The sequence below is a fragment of the Saccopteryx bilineata genome, chromosome 8 (assembly GCF_036850765.1).
Source record: "Saccopteryx bilineata isolate mSacBil1 chromosome 8, mSacBil1_pri_phased_curated, whole genome shotgun sequence".
Lineage (NCBI taxonomy): Eukaryota > Metazoa > Chordata > Mammalia > Chiroptera > Emballonuridae > Saccopteryx > Saccopteryx bilineata.
In genome coordinates, this window is record NC_089497.1 from 40,926,484 (window position 1) to 40,943,547 (window position 17,064).

Here is a 17,064-nt window from a genome sequence, read left to right on the forward strand (position 1 = left end):
GCACTAAAAATTGGCTCCAGGTGCAGTGAAGCAAGGGCTCCAGATGGGCAGAGCATCACTCCCTAGTGGGCTTGCTGGAGGGATCCCGGTTGGGCACATGCAGAAATCTGTCTTTCTGCCTCCCTTCCTCTCATTAAAAAATAAATAAATTTAAAAAAGACTTCCTGTGGATTTCTGGACACACCTTAACCGTGCTGGCCAAGATCGGCCTCCCTCTTGCCACTGTATCCTCTCCAGAACCTTGAGCTCAAACATTCACTTAAAGCACCAGTTATTTTGTAACAATGGGAATAAATCTTTGGGTAGGAAAGATCTGCAAAACATAGTCTGAAAAAATATATAAAAGGAGGGAGCAAATGTACATTTTTTTAGAATAGTTTTTACCTTTATTAATACACCAACATCTTCCTTAGAGCAATTCCAGCGGCAGAGAGAGTGGCATGCCTTCTGCCTGGGGGGCTTCCCTTTCCTTAGTCTCAGGTTGGAAATGACCTTATAACTGCCACCCATAATGCAATTCAGTGACTTTCAAAATTTTGCTGACAATGTTCCTGCCCTTTCCCTAAGATCACAGGCTCTGGAGACATTTCTGTTGTCCTTAGAGCTTCTTCACCTAAGACCTGCATTAGCCAGCCCTTGTCATGCCATTTTCTAAACTGCTCTCCTAAAAGCTTCTGCCGCAAGTCTTTGTTTCTCCGAGTTCTCTCTTCTAGGCTTCAACTATGACCCAGAGTTTTTACGCAGGCACACCACCAATGTATGTACTAAGTAAATAAATTTTCACTAGTCCAGGCCCAAGTTAGCAGATTTTTTTCAATATATGTATTATTTGAGGAGTCATTCCCTGCATAGCTTCTAACCAATTTCCCACAAAAACAAAGACCATCATCCGAGGTATTAGAATTGCTTTATCTAATGTGCTCAAGTCAATTGATCAATCATTTCAGAGGCAAGAATTACATTGTATTCCTTTCAGGCACAGTACTGACACAGTTAAGTGCTCAAAGGCTATTGGTTGAATGAACTAGAGATCAAATTTTGGGGTGTTTCTTTCATGATAAGTACCCAGAGACTTACACAAAACCAGTAAAACTCAATCTTTACCCCTGGCCTAGGAAGATAAACTGCCAAACTCTTTAACAGTTATAAAAAGTTCAGGTAACTGAAGTCTAATGATTTCTCCTGAGGTCTTGTTTGGTAATACCAAATACACAATTACTACTAATAGTATATCAGTTGTCCTTTACTGTTTAATTAAAATAAATAAAATCTTTATACGCTATCCAAGTCTTCTATTCCAAAAGTTCTTAGCATATCGAGCTCTTTTTAATTTATAAAACATGCTCTTAGTATATTCCTATGAAAAACTCCATTAAAAAGACACAGCCTTTAAATAAGTCAAACCGAGACACAAGTTTTCTACCGGGACGAAAGTTTCTGGATAAATCTGGCTGGCAGCAGGATAAGGTAATGGTTTAAACTCTCAGCCCCTCCTGTCCTGTCCTGCAAGACAGCTGTTCCCTCAGGACGGAAGAAAGTGGTTAGGCAACTCCTGGCAGATGGGCAGCTGACTGAATGGACCCTCCCCCAGGCCTCATCCCCTGTGCAGCTGGGTGGTGGCCTCGGATACCACCGGCTGCCTTTCGCAGAGGTGGGGGCAGGGAGAAGGATTGTGCAGCGAGAAAGCAGCTCTCTGCGGGAGGGAGTGAGCGGGCTTGACTAACGCGTGAGGGGGCTGGCATTTTGGAAAGCTCTTAACGACGGCCTTGGCGTGACCCTCCTCAACCAGGAGAAAATCGAATCAGTGCACCATTCGTTCAAACGCCATGCAGCTTCAGCAGCTGGACGTCCAGGCGGCTCATCTCTCCGCCTGTTAATTACCTAAGCTTTCCCACCTCAGGGTTCCTGCCTTTGCAAAGTGCTACTACAGGGGGTAAGAAACGACCACCCAACCCCCTTCTTGCCTTCAGCCTCGATTACCATTATGAGTCCTGTACATCATCTCATCTCCCTAATAGGCGAGACCGAGAGGCGGGTTCCAGCACCCCCGGCCCCTCCCCCGCTCGCCCAGGAACCGCAGGGGCTTTATTCTAGTCACTGGCGCGTGGCTGCCCTTTTTTCCCCGGGTTTGTAGGTGAAACCCCAGTGGCTTCATTGGCTCCTTGATTTAAACCACGCCCGGCTCTCTGCCTGCTTTCTGCCGCTGGGCCAGGCGGCCCAGCCACCTCCCAGCCCCCGCGGAACCCGGGCTGCTATTGTGTGGATGCCGCGCGTGTCCTCGCTTCTCTTGCAGAGATGGCTAACAGGGGCCCGAGCTACGGCTTAAGCCGCGAGGTGCAGGAGAAGATCGAGCAGAAGTATGACGCGGACCTGGAGAACAAGCTGGTGGACTGGATCATCCTGCAGTGCGCCGAGGACATAGAGCATCCGCCCCCGGGCAGGGCCCATTTTCAGCAATGGTTAATGGACGGGACGGTAAGGATGGCGAAACCGGTGGGGACGAAAACCTCCCAGAGCCTTCTCTTTTCAGGGAAGGCTGCAAGAGGAGCTGCTGCTACCAGCTTTGTGCCCCCTGGGGAGAGAATGGAAACGCCTTTATTTCTCAGGAAGGGAAGATGTGGGCTCCCTGCACAATTCCCTAGCTAGCTCAGAGGATTCTCCACCCATTCAACATTGCAGCTTCCTTCTGAGCTCTTGGCAAATTGAAGCCCTTTTGCTTTCCCAGTGAGAATAGAGATAAGTATTTCTTTGAGATCTCTCCAGACTTTTTGGTGCATCCGCTCATCTGGAGCCATTCCTTCGCCAGGGGAACGGGCTGGTTACATAGTAAAACAAAGGGGTGGGGGGGGGTGCTGGGGGACTAACCACCTTCCTTCCCGGAGCCATGCTCCCTTGGCTGCTCAATGTCTGTCTGTTTAATGGAGGTGTTCTCAGGAACCTGAAGGGAATCCTTACGTGATAAGTACTTTTCTGACCAGATGGCTCTTGTGAGTTTGGGAAATGAGAGAATCAGGGACCACAGGCTCTGCTGATTCAAGCAAGCCCCTCTTTTTCCTGCAGAGTGTGATGAACTGTTGTTACATAACTACTACCCCACACTTTTGTTGGGTTGCCCAGCACTTGGGTTGTCAGTACCCAAGAAGAGGGTACCCAGTTCAGTTCATGTACACATCATTAGCATATGGGATGAGTTACTGAAGCCTGATTTGGATCTGCGTTTTGATAGAAGAAATGATGTGAGACTCCAGTATTTGATGACCTTGGGTACAGCTCATCCCTGTATAGAAGTCTGGGATCCTGGCCTCGTCCCTGTACTTTGTGCCCTGTCTGTAAACAGTCATAACCTCACTTAGAAAATGGAAGGGAGGAGCAAGCACGGAAGGAGATTCCCAGGCTACTGGACTCACTGAGGTCAGCAGCAGACCTGGGAACGGGGTTGCCTGGGTCTCTGGGGTATGGTATGGCCACTCAGCCCAGAGCCCATGCCTTCCTGGGACCCAAGACTTGCCTGTGCCCAAACCTGTCCACTGTGTCCTGTGGGGGCTAGGGTTCACTTTGCATTAGTGACAGGTAAGTATGAAGGGAAAACCGATGGTGTCCCCTCCTTTCCTCCTCAGGTCCTGTGCAAGCTGATAAATAGTTTATACCCACCTGGACAAGAGCCCATTGCCAAGATCTCAGAGTCCAAGATGGCTTTTAAGCAGATGGAGCAAATCTCCCAGTTCCTAAAAGCTGCGGAGATCTATGGCGTCAGGACCACCGACATTTTTCAGACAGTGGATTTATGGGAAGGTAAACAGCCCTGTGCCTTCTGGGATTGTTCTCCCCTCCCTCAAAGAAATGTTTACCCATTTCTTTGTGAAACCTGCTCACAGTGTTCTTCCCTGTGCTTGTGTTTGTGTGTGTGTGTGTGGGGGGGGGGCGGTTACCAGCTGTCACCTTGGGTGCTGTCAGCCTCGCCTTTATAATGTTCTGTTGAAAGGGGTGTGCTCCTCTAATGGAATGCTCACCCCAGGGCACAGCAGGAACCAACAAACTAAAGAGTAAACAGCGAGGAAGCTAAAAGGGTTACATGGATGCCTTTCATTTCTGCTATCCCTCCCACATTGTACCCTTTCTGAACAAATGATCGCTACTGGAAGATTATGGGGGGGTCTGACACACCCACAGAGGGGGGCATAGATAAAGCCACCTGGTGCACTTCTGTCACTCAGTCTGGCAAATAGAAAGCACCTCAACTGTTTATTCAACTATATTGTTTATTAAACTATTATCTGGGAGCTCGGTGATTATACCTTCAGGGTACATACTCTCTCAGAGAGAGTGACAAGTGATTTCTTCTTTCACATTTGTAAATTGACTTAAGAAATCTTAAGATGCATAAAAATCAAATCACATTTCTAAGCGTATTCAACAATTCACCGTTCCTGGGAGAAATGATGTGAATGGAGACACTGCCAGAGAATATGGGACCAATGGTCATAATATTTAATATTCCTGAGCCCAAACGTAGGTGCACGCCCATGCAACTGTTCACGCTAGTCCTGCCTGGGTGCGGGGAGGTGCGGACAGTCCAAGCAGGTTTCCAGGTTGACCGTGCCCTCTCGTGCTCATTATCACTGGCGGTCATCACTGGCTGGCCCAAAAGGATACTCGGAGTAGTGACGCGGATGGTTCTGCTGACATTGAGAATGGCGTAACTTTCCTGTGATCAACAGACAATGGGATTTTAAAGGACATTCAGATGTTGGTTGAAATAGGTTTCTAGCAGAGGACCATTCTATTAAATAATTTAAAAAGAAACAATTACCTCCTTTATCCTCATATACCCCTCTGTGTCAGGCAGAGTGCTGAATTTCCTGTTTCCCTCACAGATCAGAAGTTAAAATCCTAAGCCGCCCATCAATCAGTATTTGTTGTGTTTGCCATCACTTAGAAACTCAGATATCCAGGCCTTAGGGCCTAGGCCTTGACTTTATGGGCACTTGCCTCCATGGTATGTCACAGTTGAGACTTTCTTTTTACACCAAAACTATGATGATTGCCCTGAGCTAATAACAATAGCTACTGCTTATTGATATTTTCCTATGAATTAAGCATGGTTCAAGTGCTTTACTACATATCACCAATCAATTCCTCTACAGTTCTATAAATAAGTGTCATTAATGTGCTTATTTCATAGATGAGAAAACTGGAGCCTGCTCATGGTTATATGTGTACATCATATGGCTGGCTAGTAATTAGCAGAACCAGGACTCATATCCAGCCTTTCTGATGCCAAAGAATAAGGCCTTAGCTAGTCTGCCATGCGGCGCATTGGCCAGGAAGCTGTTGCCTTCACCGCTACTATGAATGTGCTGTTGAGTCACGATGGTGACTGATGAGACTGAAGAGAAGGATGAGTCAGGGCTGTGTGGGACAAAGGGCTGGAGCCTCTGTGCTAACTAGGAGGTTTGTGTAAAGGGAAGGGGCCCCACGCGGCTCCCCAAGTACAGGAAGCATAGAAGGATGAGAACCTGGGAGGTGTGTGGGAGGTGTGGATCCATAGGGATTTTTTCTGTCTTTCCATTACTAAGGATCTTTTACTCACCTTTCTTGCTTTTCCAAAGACTATACTGATAAACTTTATACCCAAGAGGTGCTGACAGTGAGAGGGGAGGGATATAAGAAGCAGTGGTCTTTGACAAACAAAGCATGTAGAGGTCTATACCACCTGCCCAGCCTTGTGTGTGAAATACCTCTTAGGAAAGGGGGAGGTTGACAGGCATGAGATAGGGTAATGAACCTGCGGACTCCAGGACAGGTTAATGCTCCTAGAAAAAGTAAGCAAGGCAGACACTGACAGGTCTTGCTCCAGGGCAGAAGGATGGGCTTTAAAGAAAATAGGGGCAGAAACCCACCCCAAGGGTGCTGTGGGTGACCTGCGACAGGTAGGTCTTGCAATAGGTAGGGATAGATGGTCGTAGGAAAGCAGATGCGTAGGAGTGTCCAGGGCTTGGTGGCCCTCTCTCTGAAGGAGCAGCTGAGGACTGAAGTTCAGGGAAATTCATTCTAAGCTTTAAAGGGGATATTTGACTTGCCCAGGATCACTGCCTGAAGCTCAGGCCAGAACTGGTGACTGTGCAAAGGAGCAAGAGGTGGGGATGTGGGTTGCATTAAGCAGAGCATGGGGGAGGGGCGGTAGCCTTAGCAAGTACAGCACAGGGACTTAGCAACTGAGGCCACACCCTTTCTGCAAGAGGTGGCTGTCACTCATGAGTTTTAGGATGAGTGTGCCAGCATCGGAGGGATGCTGCAAGGCATGATTGGCATGCCTGTGTGTGTAGGAGAGTGTACGTGTCTGTATACAAAGCTATTAGACTAGCCATTTGCTTAGCTCAGTGCCAGATTCTCCCTACTATTCTACACCTTGACTGTGGTTTTCAGTTTACTCACAGTCAGTCCTGATTCTATGCACGTGGCTGTGGCTTCCGCAGGTTCAGCCTTCCTTGCTTGATTACTTCCCTTCTTTCTCTGCAGGAGTTTTACGCTCGACACCTCTCAGCTCCCCAACCCCTCTCCCCAACATTTTCCCAAGTAGGGCTCTGCTTGTCCACGGCTGTCCAGTGACAACATGGTGCTATTACATCGCAGACATGTGAAACTGCAGGAGCCCAGGCTTGCCAAATGCCATCTCATTTAGCTTCACTTATCTAGACATGAAGAGGCTCCAGATGTACCCACTACCCTGAAAATCCATTTAGATGCAACGTGAATTGTTTAGAACGAGATGGGGGAACCAGAATGAAAGGTCCAGGGCTTTAAACAAGAAACTAGGGCTGAATGGTTCCGAAACCAACCCAAGCACAGGGATATTCTGGACGTTCCCCTGGGAGGAAACTGGCGACGTGGAAGAAGTGAGGGCACTTAGAGCAATGGGACCGAGCAAGTCCCTCTTGGATGAGAGAACGTGGAAGCCTGGCTGGTGACTTTCAGATGTGCCCTGGGGGGGCACAGGAAAGGGCAGAGGTGGGCAGGGACGGGGCTGTCTCAGCTGGCTGTGACTCAGAGGAGAGCAAACTGGAGGTTGGATTTCAGCATCTTTGGAAGAAAAGAGGGAAAGAGAGAAAAGGAGGAACAAGAACAGGAAGGAATGTGTTTGTAAAAGAAAGAATAGGTGAGAGCTAGTTCAGTATGCTGAGTCAAGTGTAGACTCTTGAGTCAGAAAATAGACTGCGTGGTTCAAACCTCAGCCCTACATGTATCAGTGAACTTTTCTAAGCTTCAGTTCTCTCGACTGTAAAATGAGAATAATCCTTACCTATTTCATGGGGTTGATATGGGGAGTATGTGTGGTAAGGCAGGAGAAATGCTTAGACTAGTGTCTGACAATGAGAGAGTATAATCAATGTAAAACTTACTACCGTTATTGCCCGGCCTTTTTCAAAGACTAATACAAATTGAGGGCACAGGAGCAAGGCTGAAAGGTGTAAATCCTGTCTTGTAACAAATGGATTTTTAAGGGCTTCACAGAGAAGTTGGTAGGGTTGCCTGGATGACCTTTGCCCTCATTTCATCTGCCACTCTGCAATAGGGAGGGGCAGGCTTCATAGGTCACCTTATTGACCTTATTGACCACCTTCTGGTCAATATCTTCTTGATGTTTTCCCCCAATTCCAGACCCATACGATCTTGGTACAGTGGAAAGAGCATGATTTTGGAGCCAGGTAGGTGGGTCGAAACTCTTCGATAGGCACATCCTACTTGTGTGACCTTGTTTAAGCTGCTTAGCTTCTCAGAGCCTCAACGCCCCTCCCTGTAAACAGGTCTGGTGTCTCCCACAGAGGGTTCTTGTCAAGACTAAATACGTGAAATGCCTAATAGACACCTAATAAGCGCTGGCTTCTTTTCCCTACTGTAAATCCATCAGCAACTAACCTTTTGGGTTTCTTGGCATAACTATCTGGTAAACATTACACATGGAGATTCTAGAATGTCAGAACAGGCAAGACTCCCAGATCAGGCCCTGGCCGGTTGGCTCAGTGGTAGTGCAGGAGTCCCGGGTTCGATTCCTGGCCAGGGCACACAGGAGAAGTGCCCATCTGCTCCTCCACCCCTCCCCCTCTTCTTCCTCTCTGTCTCTCTCTTCCCCTCCCGTAGCCGAGGCTCCATTGGAGCAAAGATGGCCCGGGCACTGAGGATGGCTCCATGGCCTCTGCCTCAGGCACTAGAGTGGCTCTGGTCACAACAGAGCACCGCCCCAGATGGGCAGAGCATCGCCCCCTGGTAGGCATGCCAGGTGGATCCCGGTGGGGCGCATGCGGGAGTCTGTTTGACTGCCTCCCCATTTCCAACTTCAGGAAAATACAAAAAAAAAGACTCCCAGATCAATCAAATCTAGGTACTCTTCTCAGTGATGCTACTAACAATGATCCTGGACACCTAGTTTGTCAGGCCTCCCTGTTCCCTCTTCCTGATGACTAGGTGTTAGGGAGGAGGTGTGGTTTTACATCCGGGTGTAGTGCCTGGAAAGTCCAAATATATTCTCAGGGTGGGGCTAGGGCATCACTGCATGTGTCATTTATTCCTCAACAGCAGAGCAAAGAGGCATTTCACCCAATCCGAGAGATATTTGTGGGGTATTGTGAGGCACTTGTAGTGACTTGAGACATCACAGATACCTCTTGTTTGAAGCCCCCTTTTCTATCAGAACAGCCTTTCTAGCATTTATTCCAAGTGCTGCTCACTATTGTGTTTGGCCTGCTTTGCCTCCAGCAGGGGTTCTCAAACTCCAGTATGCATTTCTTACCAGTTCATAGGTGATGCTGCTTCTGCTGGTCTGGGAATCTCACTTTGAGAACCACTGTCCGAGAGAGTTTCTCCAGGGAGACAAGCAACAACAATTCATCAAACCCACAGTGCAAGCCCAGTGTGCCTCCTGATAGTTCACCATTGACTATAGCAATATTTTCTCTACCTTGAACAGAGAATGGGGGCTATGACTAAGTTATTTCTCAGGGAAATAAGAAATAGTTTCTTCATCCACTGATTGCTTTCTCTGTAAGTCCAAGAATGACAGAAAAACCCCCAGCAATCTAAGATTAGCAAGGACAAGTCAAAACTGATATAATATGGAAGAGGCTCTGAAGCAGAGCTTTGACCATAGGACTGATGTTTAGTATTGAAAGTAGAGTGTCCAACCTGAATTTCCCCACCAATATAATATCTCTCTGGGCTTTTTTATATTCTTTTCTTTTTCCTTTTCTTACTGTTCTGTTTTTTTTTCTTCAGAGACATGCATAAGCTATCATGAAAGTGATAAAAAAATTAAGAGAACAAAATCTTTGTTCTAGTATATTTAGGGTAATAGCCCTCAAAATTGGTCAGCATTAAGAATCCCTGGGTTGGCCCTGGCCGGTTGGCTCAGCGGTAGAGCGTCGGCCTGGCGTGCGGGGCACCCTGGTTCGATTCCCGGCCAGGGCACACAGGAGAAGCGCCCATTTGCTTCCCCCCCCCCTCCTTCCTCTCTGTCTCTCTCTTCCCCTCCCGCAGCCAAGGCTCCATTGGAGCAAAGATGGCCCGGGCGCTGGGGATGGCTCCTTGGCCTCTGCCCCAGGCACTAGAGTGGCTCTGGTCGCAGCAGAGTGATGCCCCAGAGGGGCAGAGCATCGCCCCCTGGTGGGCAGAGCGTTGCCCCTGGTGGGTGTGCCGGGTGGATCTGGTCGGGCGCATGCGGGAGTCTGTCTGACTGTCTCTCCCCGTTTCCAGCTTCAGAAAAATACACACACACACAAAAAAACAAAGAATCCCTGGGTTGGCCAGGGGTCCTTACAATGCTGAAACCCTGGCCCCACTCTCCACAGATGATCATTTGGTAGTTTAGAGTATAAGACCACATGTGGAGAAACATTGCTTTGTGATAATGCAGAAAATGGGGAACACTCTCTTGTCAAGTGAAAGTGTCAGTTGCTATCTGAGCCTCTCTGGAAAGGTTTGCTGGTGAGATAGGGAAGCTATTATGCCACCATCTTTTTTTTTTTTTTACACAAGTTCAGGTTTTAATACTAGCTTCCCTGTGATAAGGGAATAGAAGATTCCACGTAGCCCGATTGGCCTCTCTGTTTTCGTGTGTTACTACCCGTCTTGTGGCCAGTGGTCTCGTTTTTAGATCACTAAGAGGGCTCAGTCTCATTTCTGCTCTTGAACATCTAGAAAATTCCCAGCACCTAGTTGGTGGTTCTTTTAGGGCTGTTGTCTTGGAAGAATAACCTTGAACAGTGGTTTTCAAACTCTTGACAAAGAATCTAGGGGTAGCTTTCAGGCAGCGAAGAGATTCCAAGCTGCCAGGCTTCGGAGCTGGCTCACAACTTGGATCGGAGCCCTTCTAATTATTGGTTTTACTCTTCGACTTCGTAGAAGATATCTCTGAAGAAAGCAGTTATTGTTAACAAACACTACTTAGTACTTAACACAGGCCAGACGTTTTGATTTTTTAAACAATTGAAAACCAAAGAATTAGAGCAGTGCTTGCTCCAGCTCCAATCTGGCTTCTTCAGAATCAGCTCGACAGATTGTCCCAGACTCTGATTTTTTAAGATTCTCAGGGAACTCTGATGATCAGTCTAGTTTGGGAGTCACATTTTCTCAAACTGCCTGATGGGGTTTATTAAAAATATAAACCCTCAGGCCCTACCCCAGTCCAGTCGAATCATTCTCTCCAAGAAATGACCTCAAATTCGCCATCCCTTAAATCATCCAAGAAGCTTGGGAAGCCCCGGCCTGAAGCAAGCTTTGTTCTAGGGCCAGGCAGATGGTGCGCTTGGGGGCGGCACAGCAGTTTAGCATCTGTTGCTTTCTCCCTGGCACACTTCATGGAAACTGCTTCCTCTCACTGTCCCTTTAGGCTTTTATATATATGTTTGACCCCCAGTGACAAGAAGCAGCCTCCACCAACACCCCCCTTCTACCCAACAGCACCGGATCTGGGCTTCTGAAGTGTCAAGAGAAGTGAGGCTGGGTAGAGATCCTCTTGCCATTTTGTCAGCCCAAGAGTGCCGGAGCCATTATTAGAAAACTAACCAGATGTGACCAAAAAAACCAAGCTCGATATGAATCAGTTACAGACATCGATTTCTGTTCATTATGTTATTTAGAATCTTGACAACAATGAACTTGAGCTGCACACTGATGGGGATTCTAGCCCCAGCTGCTTTTTCATGCTTTAATCATATTTGAGTTAGTTGAGACCTGGAGAAATTATTTCAGACAAAAACCCTCAAAGACTTCCCGCCATTTGGGGTTGGTGCCCTTGACCTTGTTTTCTCCTCCAGTGCCCCCCCTCTGCTGTCACTGCCATCCCCGTGGGTCATCCCTGATCTCTAAGGCAGGTGCCTCTGCCAGTCTGCAATGGGGCCATGGAGGGCAGCCCAATGGACAATTTGTAGGCTTTATTTTCAGACAGCAGAGGTAGAGCCAGGCCCTGGTTCACTTGTTGGGTGACTGAGCATGTTAATTAATCTCCCTGAATTAGTTCTTTTTTTTTCTTTTTAATTAAGTGAGAGGTATGGAGGCAGAGATAAACTCCCTCATAGCCCCAACAGGGATCCATGTGGCAAGCCTCCTACCAGGCAATGATCTGCCTGTCTGGGCTGCTGCACCATTGCCCAGCAACTGAGCTATTTTTAGCACCTGAGGCAGGCCATGGAGCCATTCTCAGTGCCTAGGGCCACCTTAGCTCCATTCAAGCCATGGCTTCTGGAGGGGAAGAGAGAGAGAGAGAGGGAGGAGGGGGCAGAGAAGCAGATAGTTGCTTCTCCTGTGTGCCCTGACTGGGAATTGAACCTGGGAGTTCTACACACCAGGACGACACTCTACCACTGAGTCAGCCAGCCAGGGCCTAAATTAGTTTTTCTATACATACACTGGGAGGAGTAACATCAATTCTATGGATCAATGTTGCATAATTAATTAAATCTCCAGTTTATAATTTATATAAAATCTCATGCCTTGGGAACTCTCTTAAGTAAAACCTTTCCATGTTGTTCTGGTCCAATGCCTCCTTCCTTAACTTCTTTTGCCTCAATCATGTAATTGCTATCTTTCCCATTGTCTGGGGTGAGGGTGGCATTGTATTTATAGTTTTAGGTTCCTGGATATCTTCCTTTTCCCCCCAACTTACTTCTGTCCATCCTTTATTTTGTGTCATTTGTGAAGGTGTCTGGGTCCACGGTTAACAGAACTTGCTTCTGCACCCATGGCTCCAGGGGAGTGTCTGTGGCTGAATTCTTTGTCAAGCAGCACACATTCCCAGAACCTGGACGTACAGACCCACTCTTTCCAACCATCAGACCCAGTTTCAGTGTGCTCTTTGTACACAGAGGAGATGAGTGATACACCCTAACCTTCCTGAGCCTTACGGCACTTGATCATTCTCTAGGTTCTCTTTAATGACTCACTACTTAAGAGCAAACCCTCTCCCTCTCTCTTCCCAGAGTGAACCTTCAGAATAGCATCACCACAGCTCTATTTTTTAAAAACTATTCAAGGATCCTGTTATTCAGTGACAGTTACAGAAATGTTTTTCATCTGCATAAGAACCATTCTAATTACCATCGTGAGTTTTCTGTCTTGATTCTCAGTATTCCTTTTTCCCTTCTCCTCCTATCTGCCACCCAGATTCTCCATTCTTCACCACCCCGCCTGTCCCTTGAGTCTGGGGGACTCTCCATTGACAGCATTTCACCCCTGAATCCATTAACCAGCCCCACAGAGCCTCAGGATCCAAGGAATTTCCCCATGGTTAACGGGATGGCTGAGAGAGATATGGGAAGAAGGATATGCTCTCTCATCTTCGAACAAATGGACATCCTAAACTGGACTTCCTCTCTGGGCCTTAGTTGCTTATTTTATTAGTTCTACACCATTTTCACTTTCCATCTGCCTTTCCCCAAGAATTCTGTATTCCCCAGTGACTGAGCTGCAGCAGCTGGGCCACAAGGCCAGAGATGGTTCACTCAGTCTGAAGAGAGCCGTTGAGTGAGTGCCTTTACCTTTTCCAGCTCACCTTCCTTTCTCACCTGTGCCTGTAGCTTTTATACCACACACTCGGTTAGCACGGACCCTGAATCTAGTTCGAAACACAGTGGCATATTTCTCAGTCCAGGACCTGTCAGTCAACTGGAAGGGAGGAAGGGAGAAAAGATGGGAGGAGCAGGCTGACCTGGAGGGTCCAGTCATCTAGGCCGTGGGTTAAGGCCGTGGGCTCCTCCTATCACAGTGCTTCTCCTCCCACAGGCACACCACACTTCTCTCTCCTTCCCTCTCCCATACATGCACACCCACTCGTTATTTATTTTCTCCATTAGCTTCTTCGAGCAGCACAAAATAAAGGGCCTATCAATGTGTCACATTGAGTGCTTTCTGTGTTGATTTGTTTTTCTTCATTTGCTCGGCCTCCAGCCCACATAGCTGCGTGAATACACAATTTGATGCACATGGGTGATTTTAGACCCTTTTAACCCAGATAAAGTGAAAGAGAGAAGCCACCTGGGGTTTCATGCAGTGAATCCATCCCACCAGTTTCTTCCCAGCCTCCTTTTCCCTTTCCCGTCCTGAGGAAAACCTTCTGCAGTCCACCCCTGCAGCCTGCTCCCAGGACTTGCCCTTTACAGCCTGCAGCGCCCGCCCAGGCCAGGGCGCCTGCTCACTGCAGGGGCCCACCTGGATCTGAGTTGCCAAGTGTTTGGAATGTGGATTCACACAGCAACTTCGAATGCATTAGATGCTAGGACTCTCTGGTGTGCACCATATAGAAGAGAATGAACCCGAGAAAATTTTTTTTCGTTCCTTTCTGAGAGGTTTGGCTGTGGTTGTCTTCAGACCTTTGAGGACTAGTTGAAATCCCTGTCTCCTGAGTGCGACCGCTATCAGAACCTCCTTCTGGAAGATCAGCCCCATCTTTCCAGATTCCTTGGCGCTGACACCTGCTTGGCTTTAATCTCCTCACTGGTTTTCAGGGAAGGACATGGCGGCTGTGCAGAGGACTCTGATGGCTCTGGGCAGTGTTGCAGTCACCAAGGATGACGGCTGCTACCGGGGAGAGCCATCCTGGTTTCACAGGTAACACCCCTTCTCAGCTGTGCTGGTGCAGAGCATGATTTTAATAACAGGGAGCTCTTCAACCTCGGAGCTCCCAGGGGCTATTTCAATACAAAGTCCCTAGGAACAAGTACTCTTGGTCCCACAACGGAGTCCCCCAGGCCAGGGTAAGGAAAGACCAATGCTGACTGATGTTCAGTGCAACCGAAGGCATGAGCGGTTGGGCCTTTCCTACTAGATAACTGGACCCTCCAGCTCTGCCCCGGTCTGTCTCTCCTGAGACTGAGCAGGACTGAATTGCTTGGTGGTGGCGGCTTGATGTCCAAACTTGGATTTATTATGACCCATTTATTATGCTTGGATTAGAGCCTTGAATCTATCTATCTATCTATCTATCTATCTATCTATCTATCTATCTATCATCTATCTATCTATCATCTATCTATCTATCATCTATCTATCTATCTATCATCTATCTATCTATCTATCTATCTATCATTATCTATCTATCATCTATCTATCTATCTATAATCTATCTATTTATCTATCTATCATCTATCTATCTATCATCTATCTATCATCTATCTATCTATCTATCTATCTATCTATCTATCTATCTATCTTTCATCTATTTATCTACCTATGCATCCACTTAATGAAGGGAAAATATGCCCTAGTTGCCTGGGACATACTGTTCAAGCCCGTTGTCCCAGTGTACTTATTAATAGCTCTTACTTTCGCTCTCAGAAGTGGCCTGATCTGGATAATAAAGTATATGGTCATTTCAGTAAAGGGTCTTTTCCTAAGGAGATTTGTCTTGGGTTTTTTTTTATTCCAGTGGTTAGGGATAGCAAAGAAACTTAAATTCAACCCAATAACTCAATGGGAAATGAAGAAAAAAGAACAGATAATTGACTCTTCATTTCCCTGTTCTCCTTTTCTTCTTGACAGTTATAAAAAGGTGCAAGTCTGGGTCATTTAAAAAGAACCTGGTCTGTAAACTCTCCTAGATACTGGCCAGTTGAAACCCTGCTTTTAGTCCGGGCTTTATTAATGACCTATCATGATTTCTATGGCCCCCAAAACCAAAATTATTTAGTATCTGGCTCTTAACTGAAGTTTGCTGACTTCTTGTCTAGAGTAAGAAATTTCCCTTTTATAACTTGTAGGTCCTTCAGCTCTATAATGGATAATTAAACATTGGCCTTTACAGGGAAGGGTGAAATGAGATTAATGACATGCTTTGTAATAGAGCTGATTTTAATTTTCATAAAGGGTTTGAAGTCACTGTGAGGGGAAAAGATGACAGGAAAGCTGTCTAAGAGCGAAGTCTTCAGAGAGGCAGCTTCTGATCTTGCTGGAGATTTTAGAACACCACTTAGGCTTCTCATGAGTAAGAGCTCATGTATCACAGTAGGACCATAGTTCATGGCCAGACCATAGCCTAGGATAGGGCCTGCTCTTCTATCCGGTGACATCCCTCTTTCCCCACTAAAATCTATCTTAACTGCATAACTTGGGAAGGGTTTGCAAACTGTCAGAATGACATTTTCCCATCTCACTCCCTCTGCTTAGGAAAGCCCAGCAGAATCGAAGAGGATTTTCAGAAGAGCAGCTGCGCCAGGGACAGAACGTGATAGGCCTGCAGATGGGCAGCAACAAGGGCGCCTCCCAGGCAGGCATGACCGGGTACGGGATGCCCAGGCAGATCATGTAAGACACTGCATCTCAGCCCCAGTAGAGAGAACGAACGTTCCACACCACTGTCTCTGACGAAGAAGTAGTTAGTCACCTACTGACCTTTCTCAAAGCCTCTTGTTCCTGGTTTTTGCAAGTGCTGCCTTTCTGCTGAGAATCCGCGTTGCCTACTGCTGCCACCTTCTGTTCATTTAGAACTATGCAAAGAGTCCGCTTCCCCCTCCTCGGCCCCTTCTTCGCCCTCAAGTCTCTGTTTGATTATTTATTTATTTATTTATTTATTTATTTATTTGTCAAAGGTTTCCCTCCTGAACTTATAGAACACACAGAATAAACAAATTAGTCTTGTGTCTTGAAGTGTAAAATTCATTCTTTGTCTTAGGGACTTTGCAGGCAGGACTGATTTCCGTTCTGTTCAGGTGGCTGGCAGGATGGAATTAAGCTGTAGCTGCAGCTGTGAGCTTTGGGGAAGCCCTTCCACGCCTGTAATGTTTATCTCTGCAACTGTAGTAGAAAGTTTAGAAATAGTTTTGCCCACCCCGAGAGCCTAATGTCATGAGTTCAAGAATAAGATCTTTGGTCCCCACGTATGTTTTGAGTACCTACCTTGTGCTAATTATACTAGACTCTGTGGAGGACACAGGGTTGAGCAAGTCGAAGCCCCCGTATGTAAGGCACACTCTATATTTGCCCAGGAAGTATCTGATGGATGGGTTTTTTATCGAATGGATAGGTGATGATTTGTTGAAGGAAGGAGCAGTTTTCATTTCTTTAGCAATAAATTTACTCCTACTGGCCAGACCCTGGGTCTGGTAGCGACAGTTACACTGTTTCTTCATCAGCTAGGAGTGACAGGCAACACAGATTGCTTGCTTACAGTTATTTATATGGTCTATACCCCTACACTATTGCCTATGACAATTCTAGCAAGGATCAGACAGATTTTAAAGGTTTTCTCCTCCACAGGAAAATTAAGAAGTCAAATTAGTCTGGGGACAACCAATTCATCTCATTCTTGCTACCAGTAGAAATGAGGGGGGGGGAAACTTAACTATTTTATATATTAGGACTCAGTACAAGATATTAAAAGACTTCTTTTTGTGAGAGAGAGAGGCAGGGTGAAAGAGACAGGAAGACCTAGCTGCTCTTGTATGTGCTCCAACCAGGGTATCAAACCAGCAACCTCTGTGCTCCAGGACAATGCTCCCACCAACTGGGCTATCTGACCAGGGGTTAATTTTTATTGATTTTTAGAGAGATAGAGAGAGGAGAGAAAGGAAGGAAGCAGTA

The 17,064-nt window shown here is 46.8% G+C and overlaps 1 protein-coding gene across 1 annotated transcript; it reads left to right on the forward strand.

Moving 5' to 3' along the window:
• Nucleotides 1-2,008: 2,008 nt before the first annotated feature.
• TAGLN3 (transgelin 3) lies at nt 2,009-16,131 on the forward strand. The gene is made up of 4 exons (XM_066241071.1): nt 2,009-2,475; nt 3,618-3,792; nt 13,995-14,097; nt 15,652-16,131. Exons 1-4 carry the CDS (start codon nt 2,296-2,298, stop codon nt 15,791-15,793), a joined length of 600 nt encoding a protein of 199 aa, XP_066097168.1. The 5' UTR covers nt 2,009-2,295; the 3' UTR covers nt 15,794-16,131.
• Nucleotides 16,132-17,064: the final 933 nt, after the last annotated feature.